A 15,979-nucleotide genomic window follows, 5' to 3' on the forward strand; every position below is an offset into this window, starting at 1 on the left:
TTCCAAGATGCTTTCTGGGCGCAGGAAGTGACGCTCTTCTCGCTGCTGACCTCGTTGGCAGCCGGTGTGGGGGAAGATTTGGGGCCTAATGACTAAAAGGAGAGCTCATGAATACTCGGCCGTCCTTCAGAGCTGCAGCAGCACCAAAATAACTCAGAGAATTTGGGAATGTGGAGCACTTCAATCACTTAATTCCACCCAGTGAAAGGAGGAATTAGCTTCTCGTCGTCTCCCTCTGAGACTCTCAGGCAAGTCGACGTCTCGAGCTGTTTCAGTCAAGGACACTTCAGCTCGCGCTCTGAAAGCTGCGACTGGTGCGCGTTAAGACGCCGGCTGCCGTGTTACGCCAACGGGACGAACTCGGTGAGGAAATCAAGTCAAACGTACACGCGGCAGCTTCAGATCACACAGTCAACACGCCGCAGGGACAAGCTGAGGAGGGAACAACAAAGCAAATGCTGTCGCGCTGCATGAATAAACTTTTATCCCCAAAACGTGACAGGACAGTCTGAAGACTTATTACATCTCACTTCAAATTCAAGGACTTTTCAAGGGCTTCCAGGCATGTCTCTGTCCGTGCCTTCCAGCCAATAGATGCAGCAGCGTAAACTTTGTCAGCTTGATTATAAAATAAAAGCGGTCACACTGCATTAACACACAGAGCAGGACGAGGCTGGTCAGCATCCACGTCCACTCGTCTTAATTTACAACAAATACACGGCTTTATTTTGAGTTACAGTTAATCTGCAGATTGTTTTCCTGATCGAGATCTATAAAATCCCATCAGATCACACGTTTCCACAGTCGTGACGTGATTACGACAAAAGTCCCGCTTTGTCCAGTCAGCAGCTCAAAACCACAAAACATTTGACTCACTAGCATGAAAGACTAAACGACTGATTGGTTATCAAATTATTGCCTTATTTTTCTGTTGGTCATCTAACTGGCAGAGGAACACAGACGGCGGTCACTTCACACCTTGTGATCCATGTGACCATGTGATCCCTCTCTCTGACGGCCAGTTCATCTGCTCACAAACCAGTCGGAGGTCAGTTTTCATTCAGTCGACTCCTGGTGGCAGCTCCACAGCATCGGGTCTTCATCCATGGAGGAGGTGAGTTTACGGTGAACAAGGACACCACTGATGATTATTTTCATTTTGAGTGGATATGCTGGTCGTTTCACTCATCAGTCTGTGGACCTCCATAAAGCAGTGAAAACAGAAATCTTGAGATGTTTCATTGGAGCAGCTGTCCAAAACCCAAACAGATTCAGATTACGATCACGTAAAAAGTCAGCAGAATCAAGCTGGAACCAGATCAAGTCTCACATTTTGCTTGAACTGACTCAAATAACTGATTGATGATAAAAAAACAAAACAGTTGATTAATTCTGCCAGTCGACTTACAGTCACAGCTGGACACCAGCATTCATTACATCTCAGAAGCTTCTCATCAACTCCACTGGACATCAAATCCCAGGACCTTCAGGCATCCGTGAGGCGAAACTCATCATTATTTAGTTTGAATTAAGGATGGAGATAACAAGAACACAACTTGACAACAGCCAACTATTTCAGAAACTTTCCCCCTCAAACTCAAACTTTCTGCAGAGGCTTCCTGTTGTTTCTGCTCCGTCACACCTCCTGATGTGAATGTATTGTTCTAATTTTCGCTCTCCCACATTCCACCAGTTGAGTGAATAAACAGTAAATCACCCAGACCGGGAGGAGCTCCTCCTCCTCTTCTTTCAGCACATTATTTTCCCATGAACACTGCTGAATAATGTCCCTTTAATTTAAAGCTCAGGCGCTTCACTCCCAGCATCACTGTGATGGAGGTTCACTCAGGACAAAACCACGACCAGCAGACCCACAGGTTGTTTCAATGCATTCACACTACAAGTAACGTCAGTCTGAACGCAGGGATGAATGTATGATGTGACGCTGTAACTGCGCTGTTTTAAAGTTAGTTCACGCGCTGCTGATCATCGAACAATTAACCTCTAAAATAACTCGTTCACCAAAAGCGGATTCCATCGCATCTTGTCCCCTTCAGGCTCTCATTCTACCTCCACGCCAAATTCCCTTCTCAAAATCGAACATTTAAAAGTTTCTTGCTTACATGCCAACATATACTGGTTGGAGAGTATTCATCAGTCAGTAATCGAAATCCACAGGAACCATTCTTCACATCGGCATGAACCAGACCCAGCGGAGGGCTCTTGTTCAAACAGAAAACACGTCACGTTCAAAGCTGGTTCGCCTCTTATTTCTTTCTTCGAAAACGGGAGTGAAGAAGCCCGGGAGCAAATGCCCAGAGTTGAGGTTTCATTAAGACACTATTATGACTGGTGTGTTAACTGCCTGCCAAATTACTCCGAGCACAGGAGGCCAAAATACGTCCAGCCATATGGCCGTCTGCTGACGAGCGATGTTGCACTTTAAATGCTTGTTTTTTCAAAGGGGGTCCGGCGCAGGGCTCACACCGCACCGAACGCACCGGGCTACATTACATCACTTCCAGCAAACTTCACGGAGAACAATGAGGGCAAAACAGCATCACCGACCAGTTTTAACCGAATACTCTCCGGTTCGGCTCAGCTACAACCACAAAAACACCGAATCCGCCTGGATGTTTACGGCACGTTAGCGAGCGGTTCACTGCCGAGCTTGTTTGGAACCGGCACCGACAGCGTAGTATTAGCTAACGCCGGTGAATGAGAGTAACGGCTGCTACGTTCAAATCTACAGACATCATCACAGCACGAACGCAGACGTTACAGACGGGCTCACCTGTGACCTGTAAACCGGAGGAGAAGCAGCAATCCCGGCTGACCTGGAGCCAGTTTGTCCGCAGCTCCGGAGAAGCGGCGGTTATTGTGTTTAAAGCGGCAGAATGGAGGGGGGAGGAGTTACTACCTGCAGCACTGCGCGCGAGCACGAGTGCGTGTGCGTGCGTGCGTGTCCATGTCCTGTTATTGTATGTGTTCAGCGTGGGAACAAAACATCTTCATATTAAATCATAAAAACAATTTGTAGTGAAAGTACTAACTTTCGGATACTTTACTACACCAAACTGACGTCACATAACTGCTGACGACACAGGCCTACCGTGATGTCGCCTGTGCTGGGGCCAAAAAACAAAGATTAGGGACAACACGTCCGCACTGGACCAGGATATACCTCTCTGCGCCAGCAGGTGGCGGTAGGCCTTCTTTATGCTCGTTTGTTGTTTTGACACCTAATGGAAACAGTCAACACAAATGCTAGCTAACATTATTCAGAGTTCAAATTGTTTGCTAACCAAACAGCATCTGTACGCAGCATCTTATCAGTCCTGTTTTAAATCCAGCTGACTGTACACTGCTTACTGGCTTGTTAACTTATAAGATCCAGTTTATGCTAGGCTAACAGTTCACCCTGCATCACATCTTTGTGCTAAGCTAGGCTAACCACATCCTGGACCGGAACAATCTGCCCTGTTCTGTCTTGGCTTACCAAGCCTCGCCTTGACCCTAACCAATCATCAGTCCTGATGGCCAAACCTGACCAAGCCAGAAAACTGGCACTCATCATCAATGTGCGACTCTGGAAAAAAAGGAACAAGACAATTTCCAAAATGTCAGAGAGTCCTTCAAGCGCCATGTCTCTTATTTAAAGATATATTTAGGTCCATTGGGACAACCAATGCAACAGTTTAAGAGGTCAGACAGGTAAATAATTAGCACACCTTTTAGATTCCTGTGGAGATTATCATGAGATTATACTAACCTTAAGATGAGGTCAGTGGAATATCATCACCTCCTAAAAGTCTGTGGATAATCAGTGGAGTCTGGTGTTGGGAATGAAGCCACTCAGGAGTTAAACCTGTGAGCTGACTGCGCAGTGAAGTAGTGCTGTGTGACTGTATTGATCAGAGTATTGATCACTTTAGAAACACAGGAGGACATGTCAGGATCAATAGGTGCAGCTCAGCACAGCCTGACACAACGCACACACTGCAGGAGGACTCACACTGTTCACAGTCAACATGTTGATTATAATAAACTTCCTGTCATTATAGGGAGTTCAATTATTCATTAACAGCTTTTGCTAACTCATTCACATAAATATTTTAATCTGATTTATTCATACTTTACCACCGTCATAGTACCACCATTAATACTACAACCAGAAGCAGTGCAGTAAAAAGTACCCAAAGTACCCGAGTGGACTGGAAGACTGGGAGTACAAAGTAGCAGAAAATGGATATGTACTCATGTAAAGTACCACAAACTTACACTGAAGTACACTTCGAAGTAATCCTACAGATAATGTGAGCAAAAGTCGCTTTGCAGCTGTCAACTGTGAACAGAAGAAAGTAATGAATTCACCACATAATAAAACTGATTTATTGTTTTTCTGTCACCGAGAAAATGAAAACTGGGAGGAGTTTACAGCTGGAAACCAGAGCAGATCAACAACAACAGCAGGCGTTCGGCCCACTGAAACACAGAGAATCAGTTCAGCTGTTTGGTGAATATGACTCCTCAGGATGACGCGAGGACTTTCAGAATAAAAGACAACATGCAGTGAGAAGTGTCTTCTGCACTGTACAGTAAATCTCTCTGACATGTAGTGCAGCAGTAGTATGTACTTCAGCGCAGCACTGAAGTACTGCAGTAATACTGCCTATAAAAACACACTGTGTACCAGAGTAAACAGAAGTTCACAAGACGACGAGGGTGGAGATCAGATACGAACCACAGCTCAGCCCTCAAACATTCCTCTGGTGGAAACTCCTCAGCCTGGTTTCTATTAGCCGGGACCAAACTGGGACCAGACTGGGCCGAACTGGGCTCAACGTGGCTGCAAGCGTTTCTATGGATGTTTACAGAGGGACGAGTGATGATGGTGTTTGTCATCCTCGCCACAGTTTGGAAGCAGTTCAGCTCTGTCAGTTTTACAGATACTGAACGTCTGAACTGTTTTTCAGACTCCTCCTTCCATAACCTATGACCAGATTAAATTATAGGTTATTGATTAGATTTAATGTACTCTTGAAGATTCTGCTGAGACCAAAATAAAGCTTTGATAGTCGTTTGGAAGAAGAAAAATCTCAACAATGAATCAGATGAAAACTCTCAGACCGTCATGTACTCACTTTTCATACATGAAGCTAGTATAGCTTAGCATAAGGACTGGAAAAAGCAAACATGTTGTTAATCTGCATAAAAATTCAAGTGTAAAAACAATGTTGAAGTACTACTGCTGAGTCATATTTGATCAAAGTCTACATCTTACAGCAGGCGCCATTGCCCAGACCTTCAGAATAAAAGTGAAGCATGTGGTGACGTGTCGGGTGGCTGTTTGTTTTATCCTTCATGTGACAGAATCGTGTACACAAAACATGCAGTAAAAGCATGACACCAGTACTTCATGAGTCTTACAGACACAGACAGTCTGAAGATGAGAGGCAGCAGCTCTCGCGTGTGAACAGGATGTGTTGGATGAGTTTCCAGCAGTGGATCATCATGTTAACCCCTGCTGAGAAGCTCCCCTGCAAGGCCACACAAACAGCAGCTGTTCGAGGAGCTTCACACCTGAACACACCTGTGCCTCATCTGTCCCAAGGGAAGGTCAGGAGGATCCTTAGCAGCCATGATGTTCAACACACATCACATGACTCTGAGCGACAGCACGAGTCCTTCAAAATAAAAGACAAACTGGTTCCTCACGATTTGGGTTTAGGCAACAAAATCTACATGGATTCAGAAGGCGATCCAGAACCAGTTTCCATTTTGGATCCAGTTTCCAGATGGTAAAATACTGAGGTTGGCTAAACTCTAATGGGAACCAGTCTCACAGCTGAATTTCACACCAAAGGTTCGACAAGTGGTGGTTCCATCAAGGTCCAGCCTGGTGCTTTATGAGACCCAGTCAGACTGGATCTGTTCTCACAGACCGGCAGCGGATGTCGGTGATTGGTGACGTCGCCCGTGTGTTGCCATGGGAGACGTAGCCGAAAATAAACAGCTTTATCTGACGTTTCCTCTGGAGGCTCTTCGGTCCCACACGCCTCCACGAAGGATCTCACCGAACATTTTGAGCCTTTTCAACACAAACAGTTCAAACTGCTGCGTGGCGTCCATGTTGGTTTCCGTACGAGAACATGTTGGTGCTCAGCCCGTTAAAAAACTGGTGAAGGCAGTCTGATTTGTCCTGCTTGTCTTCAGGTTTGTCCCGAGCTTAAGTCAACAAGAGCAGGTTATAAAATGAATATCTGACACGGTTCATATCCTCTGCTGCTCAGGAACAGGAGCATAAATATGGACAAAACCAAACACACTCCAGAGCTGCTTCACACTGAAAACTACTGAACCTGGAAGACAACGCAGACCACAAACAGCCAACACATCATCTCCGCGCTCGCACTGTCAGGCTCTGCTCTTAGTCTGTTTTCTGCTGTCTCTGCTCCATGCAGCACTTTGTTTGAAAATGTTTCAGAATTATTGGACTCCTCTCGTCCATATTGGGACATGCAAACGGACCATTTCTGTACAGAGGGGAGCAGAGCGAGCTTCGACACAAGCGACAGGAAGGAGGTCAAAGGTCAGAGGTCACAGCACAAAGACAACAGGGATTAGTAGGACACCAGAGCACAGCCTCCCAAAATGTAAGCCAACTTAGGCACAGCCATCGTAGTGCAAGGGAACGTCAAATTAAAATGGACAGAAACGGGTTTTTCCACAAAAGGTAAAAACTGTGAGCATGCTTTTATTCTGAAGGAGCATTAAAATTGATTTTACGGGATATTCAAGCACCACAGTGAGGCAAACGAGAAAAGAGAAACAAAACAGCTGGTTGACAGGACAAAATACAAACATTTCAGTGAGGTTTGAACCTGCTGAAACTTTTCTTCATGACCGCAGAGCTGGACGGAGCTCCTGTCCAATCAGGATCCTCAGGTCAGCCGAGGACACCAAACTTTCAGCTTTGACCTGCGCCAGAGCTGCTTTCAGAGCAGTGAAAAGTTCTGCTGCTCGTATGTTCGCCAGCGTTGTTAACTGTTTCTAATTCAGCACGAGTGAACTGGTTCAGACACACACACACACACCGAGGGTCCGTAATGAGCAGGAAGCTGCAGCAGGTCGGTCTGTCCTGAGCTGCAGACTCTTTGTGAATGAGAGACGCGTCTCCGCTCTCACTTCACTGAGCTCTTTGTTCATCAGCACAGCAGCAGCAGTGACGGGGGACAGTAAGAGTGGGACAGGATGGACGTGACTCAGTGTTGGGTCTGAAAACACGCCGTGACAACCTCAAATCGTTTGTCTCAGACAAACACACAGTCATCACGCCACTCAGACCCGTTTGTCCACCAGGACAATCAGGCTTAATTATGCACCATGAAACAGACTGAGAGCACAATGTTTGATCTTATTGGACGGAGAGTTTGAGAATCAAGTTGTGAAAAGTCATACGATCGTGAGATACCAAGACTATAGTAAGAAGATGATGAAAATAAAGCAATGTTGACCTGATGGTGGCGCTAGAGGAGTCAGAGGGTCCCACAGTTCAGAGACGACGTCCACACACGTGTGTCTCAGAGTGAAGACAGTCCTGTTGCATGTGACAGGTTTCACCTGCCACAGGTGAGGTTTGTAACAGCAGAAACACACAAGCCAACCAGCTAAACATTAACTCTGTGTGTGTGTGTCATCCACTTCCTGTATGACATCATCCTCACCGTTCACCCGTGTTGCATGTGCACTATTTACCCTCCCAGTCATATGATGGTACCACACACACACACACACAGCCGCGGGCTCTGTGTGTGTGTGTGTGTGCAGACTGTTAGTCACCTGTTTGCTGTCTGACGCCGTCAGCTCGTCTTCGCTTTGACAGACTGACTGACTGTAATGTGATCTTCAACGTTATCGACGTCGAAGTCTTCAGCCCGTGTGGAGAGAAGACGCATCACTAAACCACGTACATAATTAATCATGTGTACTGTTCTGAGGTACTTGTACTTTACTTGAGTATTTCAGTTGTATACAACTTGTACTCCACTGCATTTATTTAACAGCTATAGCCATGATTACACTGAACTACAACATGAGGAATTTAAACCAAACTTCCTGTCCTGAGACCCTTTCAAAGTAAAGTTGAGTTGAGGTGTTTGTGAGTCGTTAGCAGCTCCACCACGGAAATCATTTCATTCAGTTAACGCTCAAATATCCCACCAGACAAAGACCAAAGTCCAGAGACTGAAGACACGCCGGTGTGTCGCAGCTTAAATCACGACTCTGCGGGTCGGGAACATCCGCACTGACTGTGTACAAAGTACTTCAAGGAGCCTCCAGTTGCAGCAGAGTCAGGTACACAGTATTGCAGTACTGTTACTGCACGGAGCTGAGAGTACTGCAGTGGTGTTGCTGCGTGGTTTAGCAGCTCGAGCAGGTTCAGGTCTGAGGTCGGAGCAACATGAGAGAAGATGGAGGAAGTTTATGGGCCTTGACTGGTGACAGAGTTCAGAGAAAAGAAGGAAACGACGGTGGGACTGCAGGAAGCGGTTTGAATGTTGTCCCAGTATGAAAGTAGCTTCCCGCCAAAACCAGACAGGCTCAGCGTCCATGGCGTCAGACTTCAGTGACAGACAGACGATCCAAAACGAAGACCAAAAGCAGGCAGCGACGGAGAGCAAAGAAAACTGACTGCTAAGCTGGAGAAATCACAGACTGAATGAGTCAGTGTGCTGCTCCTGCAGCTCCTGCTCCTCCTCCTGCTCCTCCTCCTCCTGCTGCTCCTCCTCCTGCTGCTCCTGCTGCTGCTCCTGCTGTTCCTGCTCCTCCTCCTCCTGCTCCTCCTCCTCCTGCTGCTCCTCCTCCTGCTGCTCCTGCTGCTCCTCCTGCTGTTCCTGATCCTCCTGCTGCTCCTGCAGCTCCTGCTCCTCCTGCTGCTCCTCCTCCTCCTGCCCCTCCTCCTGCTCCTGCTGCTCCTCCTCCTCCTGCTGCTCCTACTCCTGCTGCTCCTCCTCCTGCTGCTCCTCCTCCTGCTGCTCCTGCTGTTCCTGCTCCTCCTCCTCCTCCTCCTCCTGCTCCTGCTGCTCCTGCTCCTCCTCCTGCTGTTCCTGCTCCTCCTGCTGCTCCTCCTCCTGCTCCTGCTGCTACTCTTCCTGCTGCTCCTCCTCCCCCTCCTCCTCCTCAGCTCACCTGGCAGCACGCCTCACCTTTCCACAGATTTGAGCTGAATCAAGCCGTGGTCCTGAAGGCTGCGTGCTCAGTTTGAAACGTGACGCTGATGTCTGATCACGTCTGAATAAAACTTTGGAATAAAACTAAGAGACAAACTGGTGCCGCTCAGCTGCAAGAACGCAGAGGCTGCAACTGCCTCAGAGATAAATATGAGCACTAAAAAACATATTTGTTTAAAACAAGACTGGATGCTGTAGCACAAACATTTCCCTGAACAAACAGACCAAAGTGTGTGGACGGTGGTGTCCACTTTGAGTTGAGGCCTTATTAGTTAGGAGATGAGACAAAATGAGCAGATTTTTGAATGGAGTTTGGTGAGAAGATTCAGCCACAGAATGTGAGTCACTCTATGACTGCATGTTACCTCTCTCTGTCTCTGTCTCACCTTGACAAACGGCAGCATTCAAACGGTGATCTCCTCCTCCTCCTCCTCCTCCTGCTCCTCTGCTGGGCCTCCTGCCTCACACCGACGCCTCCTCAGGGAAGAAAAACAGCAGTGATGGTGGCAGCTCGTTGCCTCCTCCTCCTCCTCCTCTTTCTTATCTCTCTGTCCACGCCACACTCAGCAGCCGTCTCCCAGGTGACTCAGCCAGAGAATGACATCATCCCTGTTAGAACACACACCTGTTTCCTCAAAAAGCACCACCCCTGAACCAGGAAGCCCCGCCTCCCAGCACCCCCTCCCTGCACCGGTGCACTTCCTGGATCTCTTAAAGGGGAAGTGTCAGTCACTCCTGCAGGGCAAAAGCAACAGGCTTGTTTCTAACAGCGTGAGGACACCTGCCCGCTGTGATCATGTGACTTAATGATGACCTGTGATGACCCTGTCTCTGGGATCATTTTTGGCTTCCTATCTTTGAAAAAAGCCTACCTGACCTATTTCTATTTTTATGTGTGGCAGAACGACACATACGTGTGTCATACTGACTGAGTCCAGACTGTCAGTACTGCGATGCTGCTTGTTTGATCGAGCAAAAACAAAACCGGTTGTAACCTGAGGATTTTCTCTTTGAGTTTTAGCCAAAACTTTTAAAGACTCCACCTTCAGATTCAGGAAATCTTCCCCATATTTGAACTGTTATAGACCACATGATTAATCGCTGTATTTAAGTAAGAAGGAAACAGAAGTAAAAGTTTTGCAGATGCTTCACTTCAGGGAATCAGACTTGTGTCTGTTCTAGAACAGCTTCCACTTCAAAACACCAACACTGAACCGATGCAGAAACACCCGACAGTCCCATTAAACATATCAGACCCTTCACCTCATTTACTCTGTGTGTGTGTGGGGGGGGTGCAGGATCATTTGTCACTCATAATGTCAGATGGTTACAGCAGCAGACGTGATGGATTCGTGTGAAAGACCGGCCTCCAATCAGACGTGCCATTTAAACTTTTACTGTCCAATCACAGCAGAGCATTTTAAAGAATTCACCTGAAACGTCAGCTGTGTTCATCAGGCTGTCGAAGCCTGCAGGCCTCACGTCCTCTCCGTCTCAGCACGTTTTCCGCAGCTCTGCAGCTTTCTCTCAGTCTTGTTTTTAAGAGAACAAACATGTATTCAAAAAGTTTTAAATATTAACAGATCGTCAACAGACTGAACTGCCTCGTTAACGGACTGACCCAGCTGTGTGGCCTCCTCATCTCGCAGCTGAGAACATCACTGAGATGGTCACTCATGAAGGTCCTGTAACAGCCCGGTGCTGCTGGACCGCAGCCTCCCGGGTGTGACTGACAGGTCTGAGGACAGGTGCAGGACACTGAGGTAAGTCCAGGTGAACAGGTGTGCAACAGGTGGTCAAGGTCCACTGTGACTGTAAAGACTCTGCCTGCCAGAAGGGGGAGACAACAGTTCTTTTCAAAGGACTTTGAACAGGTACTACTACAGTACTCATCAGTAGTACTGCATTACTCCTCCTCCCACAGCAGACTGCAGTGTTCACTGAAGAGACTCTGGAGCTGTGAGGAAAACTAAGAAACAGCAGAAAAACACATAAGAACCCGACGACGACGTCTAGACACACACAGACATCTAATGATAGCTTATTTCTGGCTCGTCTCCCATAGCGACCACACTCCTCTGTGTTGCCACGGTGACAGAGCTACAGCTCAGGACCACAACTGATGGAAACCAGACAGACAGACAGACAGTCAGACAGACAGACAGGAAGCGCTGGAGAGAAGCTCTCTCTCCAGGTCAGAGGTCACTCAGCACTGTGAGGATGGAACATGTGACCATCTGTTCGCTCTCTCATTGGTTCATTTAACTCAACTCTTTAATAATTAAGTTTAACTCTGACTGCAGCATCTCAATCAGCGGCAGCTAACATACGTCTGTTTCACAGAGATTCCCACACAGGACTTCTCCCAGCACAATGTGTGAACAACAGGGGGTCACGCAGGCGCGCGCACACACACACACACGCACGCGCACACGCACACACACACACACACACACACACACACACACACAGCGTGTGAAAGAATTCCTGGGAACCGAGTGTCAGTACGTGACGTTTATTCATTTGCTAATTTTACACAACAATACAACAATACACAGTCTCATTAAGAATGCAGAGAGGGAGCACTTCACACACAGACACACACACACAGCTCAGGAACCTTTGGTAATCAGCTGCAGGCTGATGGACCTGCCAAGTGCAAGCATTCCTGGTGGTCCTTTCAAAATAAAAGCACTACACCGTCCATGTCTGTGACCTCCTGAACACTTTGGTTCACCTCAGTGAGTCCGTGATGTTTCCTCTCGTGCCACCCTCAGGACGAATGTTTCACCAGCGGTCTGATGAAATCAAACAAAATCAAAGTTCTCAAAGTAATTTTGAGGGGGTTTAGGTGGTCTGCAACCGTGTACGTCAGACAGGATCCACAGCCACGGGGGCAGCCGTGGCCTGGAGGTGGGAGAGGCGGCTTGTGATCGGAGGGTCACCGGTTCCATTCCCCCACCGGACGGGAAAGGTGGGGGAATTTGGGTGTGGTGGAGTGATTAATGCGAAAAATGCTCCCCCCCTCCGTTAGGCTGATGTGCCCTTGAGCAAAGCACTTAACCCCCCAGTATGCTCGCCGGGCGCTTGATGCTGCCCACTGCTCCTGTGTGTGCCGGGTGTTGCATGTGTGTGTTCAACTAAGGAGATGCAGAGAAATGCAGAAGATGAATTCAGTGTGTGTGTGTAACAACATACATACTGTCAATAAAGCTGATGAAGCTGATGAAGGCCGGGACTCGAGGTCTCCCAGCAGATCAGCCTCCTGTAAACAGACGAGCTGGCTGGGGTTCGTTTCAGCCTCAACACCAACTTCACACGTCAGTTCGATGTGTGAGAGCTGCTGAGCGAGGACACGTCGACGTCTCTGCTCTCAGCTGCAGACTAAACAAACGTCTGTGTGTGTGTGTGTGTGTGTGCGTGTGTGTGTGTGCATGCATAAAAACTGTTGCTCCTGGGCTGATTTGTCTCTAAAATAAATCATTTCAATTTTTATGAAAACGTTTTTCTGACCGACTGTTGTGGGCTACAAAATAAAAGTTTCTCTTCAGCTTCTGACTAAAGACGTGGGTTCCATTTTATCATATTTAAGGCAGAATGAGTTTGTTTCGTGTCCTGGTTTAACCCCTGCAGGATACTCAGGTCCAGTTTTCTTCCCGGTTCAGGTCCAGGTTACCATGCTACTCGAAGCTCTCCAGGACGGGTTCGTGTCCAGTCTCCTTGAGGAAGCGCAGCAGGTCGTCTGGTCGGAGCCCCATGGTGGCCGTGTTGGTCATGGGGTGAAAGTAGACCATGTGGTGGCCTCCCTCCACCAGGTCACGGTCCAGGACGAACTTCACACTCCGGTCCTTATCGAAGAGCAGAGCGAGAGCCGTTGCACAGCCTTGACCCACCTGAGAGGAGGCGGACAGAGGAAGTGAACACAGGAAGTCAGGTAAGACAACCTGTTCCTGTCACAGAACCCACGAGCTGCCTGACACATTTCGTCTTTATTTTCATGAACCCAAAAGAGTTTAAAAGCAACCAAAGAGGCGCAAACATTTTCCAGGGTCATATTGGAAGTGTAAACTACATGTGAGTTAACCAGAGCAGAACACTGCCACCTGGTGGACATTAAACGCATCACTCTGGTTTTAAACTGAGGAGAACCCTGGTCTCCTCGCATCATGAACACACTCTTTACTCCTGGGAGTCAGACTGCAGGAAGACTGTGAGTAAGACACAAGAGAATCACAAACATGAAATATAAATTCACAATATCACTGACATCACTGACATCACTGACAGAGTGACCAACGCGTCAGACAGGAACATTTTCACAGCTGAACGTTTCCTGCCTGATGCCGAGGAGGCTGACTGGGCTTCCAGGTGTTTCTGTAAACTGCGTGCTTTAACCTATTCTCACCTTGAGCTTCTCCAACATGGCCGCCTCGTCTGCGAAGCGCAGGTTACCGCTGCCAACACCGAGCTTCTTGGCGAGGTCGTTGAGGTTCACCTGGGTGGGAACAGAGAGGATTATGGGGAGATGTGACGCACTCAGCAGTGAAAGGTGATCACTGACGTGAGCTGACCTGGCGGTCGTGGCGAGCCGACACCAACCACAGGCCTTTCTTCTTCTTGTCCTTCAGGAAGAGGTTCTTAGTGACGGCCCCATTCACTTCCTGCAGGTGAGGCATCATCTCCTCCACCGTGAACACCTGCGGGGAGTAGGACAGGAGACGATCACATCACGTGACACAGGCGGGTTTAAATGACCAAGTGTAAAACTGCATGTGCAAACAAAAACACATCAACATAAAGTGTCGTTTGGCGCCTCCTGCAGGTCACGGCAGGCTCGTGCAGCGGAAACGTTCAGACTGAGTGGCTGATCAGCAGCCTGTAGACCTGAAGACAATCTTCCGCCTGTCCACTTCAGTGTGTGCAGCATGTAGCCGCTAACATCAGGCCAACGACAGTTTAATACAAGTCTGTGCCTTTTAAAGACAGCTTAGGAAGGTGAGGGAGTTTGTCCCTAAATAAAGTTTGTATTTCAAAGTAAAAGCGTCAGGTTAGGCTGTCGCACCAGGTTCCTTTGAAAAACTCATCGCTTCTTGGATTGGGTTGATCCCACGCACAGAAACACGACTAAAGGAGAACATCTTCACACTACTTCAGCTTCGACTGAGCTGATTGTTAATTCGGCATACAAACAACAGGCAGCACATCTCTTATTTACGTCAAATGACAACTAGATAAACCGTCCACGTGCTCATTAACACTGCAGTGCAGACAAATCACAGCTGAAGGACTAAACCACAGGGGGATAAGAACCAGTCAGGGGGCTGACTAACGCCGAATTCACATGTAAATTCTACCGATTCATGCAGTGTTACCAGATATGTTTTTAAGACGTTCATTAGGTTTAGACTCTAAACCTAAGATTCCGTGCTTACTCTAAACTTTAGAGTAAGCACGGAATCTTATCTTATTAATGTGTAAATGTCTAATGAGATTCCCTGGTGTGTTGTTCTCGTGAGAGTAGAGTCCAATCTTTCCCGACTGAATTTCTGTCCCATCAAACCTCCTGTCATCAACGTTATTTTGTTTTGAAAGAATGACAACGAAGTTCCTGAGTAAGGAGTTCGGGCTGTGGGTGAGCGGCTGACGGATACGCTGAGCTGCTTTACCGGTGGGTGCTCCACGCAGCTCGTCTGGATGCTCAGAGTCTCCAGGTACGTCTCCAGCTCGGACCGCAGACCTTCGGACATCTCTGGCAAATGTTTTGGAAAAAAATCACTGAACAGAAACAGAGGCGGACCACACGTCAATGGACAGAAACAGCTGCAAGAAGAGAAGAAGAAGAAGAAGAAGAAGAAGACTCTTCTTCGTGTCTCCCCTGCAGCTGCATCTCGGCTGCCACCTGCTGGACTGAATCACCTCCCCACGATCCACTTTCATGACTGACCCCTTGGAGCAACACCGCGGTGTAGAAATACTGTGTTACGAGTAAAAGTCACGCATTTAATTATTTCACTTAAGATAAGATAATCATTTAGGTTTAAATGCACAACAATACTATTACTTATACTTGTGACAGAGTGTTTGTATACTGTTGCTACTTTTAGCTAAGTAAAAGTACTTCATCCACCACCGCCTGGATGCACAGAGGAAGCCTGTCTCACTGACGTGTGCTGACGTCACGACACACGGCCTCGCTTTGTGCTTCACACTGAACCCCGTGATATTCTCTGTGCGTTCCGGACGGGCTGCCGGCGTCCCACTGTGACCCGGATGATGTGCGTTATAAAACACGCACTCGTCCGTGATGGGATGAAGATTAATGCACCGCAGCGGCCCAGTTTAACGCGAGGTCGGCGTGGCAGCTGAACCCGCCGCTCCTTTAGCAAATGAAGATTATAAAACTGCGAGATTTGGGTCGAAACATCATCAGAGACACACACACACAGACAGCGGCAGGCGGAGGTCCAATCACAGCCCAGAGATTAGGTCACGTGGTGTCAGTTCACCAGGAGCACTTCAGTCATCAGCGTCAGCCCGGAGCCCAAAGGCTTCCGGTTTGCTGACAGAAAGTCAAAGGTACGAGACGGCTACTAACAAACACAAGTCCCAGAATGCACTGCTGTATGAAGTGTCCAATCACAGAGCTCCAGAAGGTGTTACCTGTCCCTCTAGCGCCCCCAGCAGCTGCACGTTTCAGCTCCTGACTGAAACATCAGACCAAGACGACGTCTCACACGAAACACACA

At 47.9% G+C, this 15,979-nt stretch overlaps 2 protein-coding genes across 5 annotated transcripts in view; both read right to left on the reverse strand.

Annotated features, from left to right (window-relative positions):
* The window catches only part of usp54a (ubiquitin specific peptidase 54a), a 31,152-nt gene extending 21,477 nt beyond the window's left edge, over positions 1 to 9,675 (reverse strand). For 2 of the 4 annotated variants that reach the window (XM_046402297.1, XM_046402299.1), the window contains exon 1: positions 2,795 to 3,419. The gene's annotated coding sequence lies outside the window, so the exon portion shown is untranslated. Of the gene's footprint in view, positions 1 to 2,794; positions 3,420 to 9,619 lie in introns of those variants that run through there. The other 2 variants (XM_046402300.1, XM_046402301.1) reach the window with 2 other exon arrangements.
* A 2,057-nt stretch (positions 9,676 to 11,732) lies between these two features.
* On the reverse strand, positions 11,733 to 15,090 carry LOC124066159 (prolyl-tRNA synthetase associated domain-containing protein 1-like). The gene is made up of 4 exons (XM_046402352.1): positions 14,900 to 15,090; positions 13,805 to 13,930; positions 13,639 to 13,728; positions 11,733 to 13,126 (listed from the first exon to the last, which is right to left on the reverse strand). Exons 1-4 carry the CDS (start codon positions 14,978 to 14,980, stop codon positions 12,914 to 12,916), a joined length of 510 nt encoding a protein of 169 aa, XP_046258308.1. The 5' UTR covers positions 14,981 to 15,090; the 3' UTR covers positions 11,733 to 12,913.
* Positions 15,091 to 15,979: the final 889 nt, after the last annotated feature.

This window comes from Scatophagus argus, chromosome 10 (genome assembly GCF_020382885.2).
Source record: "Scatophagus argus isolate fScaArg1 chromosome 10, fScaArg1.pri, whole genome shotgun sequence".
Classification (NCBI taxonomy): Eukaryota; Metazoa; Chordata; class Actinopteri; family Scatophagidae; genus Scatophagus; species Scatophagus argus.

Excerpts from the sequence above, each read along its gene's own strand:
- LOC124066159 (XM_046402352.1), bottom strand. The coding sequence starts at position 14,980 with ATGTCCGAAGGTCTGCGGTCCGAGCTGGAGACGTACCTGGAGACTCTG. Across the intron at positions 13,931-14,899 it reads GCTGCGTGGAGCACCCACCG|GTGTTCACGGTGGAGGAGAT; the intron begins GTAAAGCAGCTC and ends TACTCCCCGCAG. Across the intron at positions 13,127-13,638 it reads CCATGTTGGAGAAGCTCAAG|GTGGGTCAAGGCTGTGCAAC; the intron begins GTGAGAATAGGT and ends GCCTCCTCTCAG.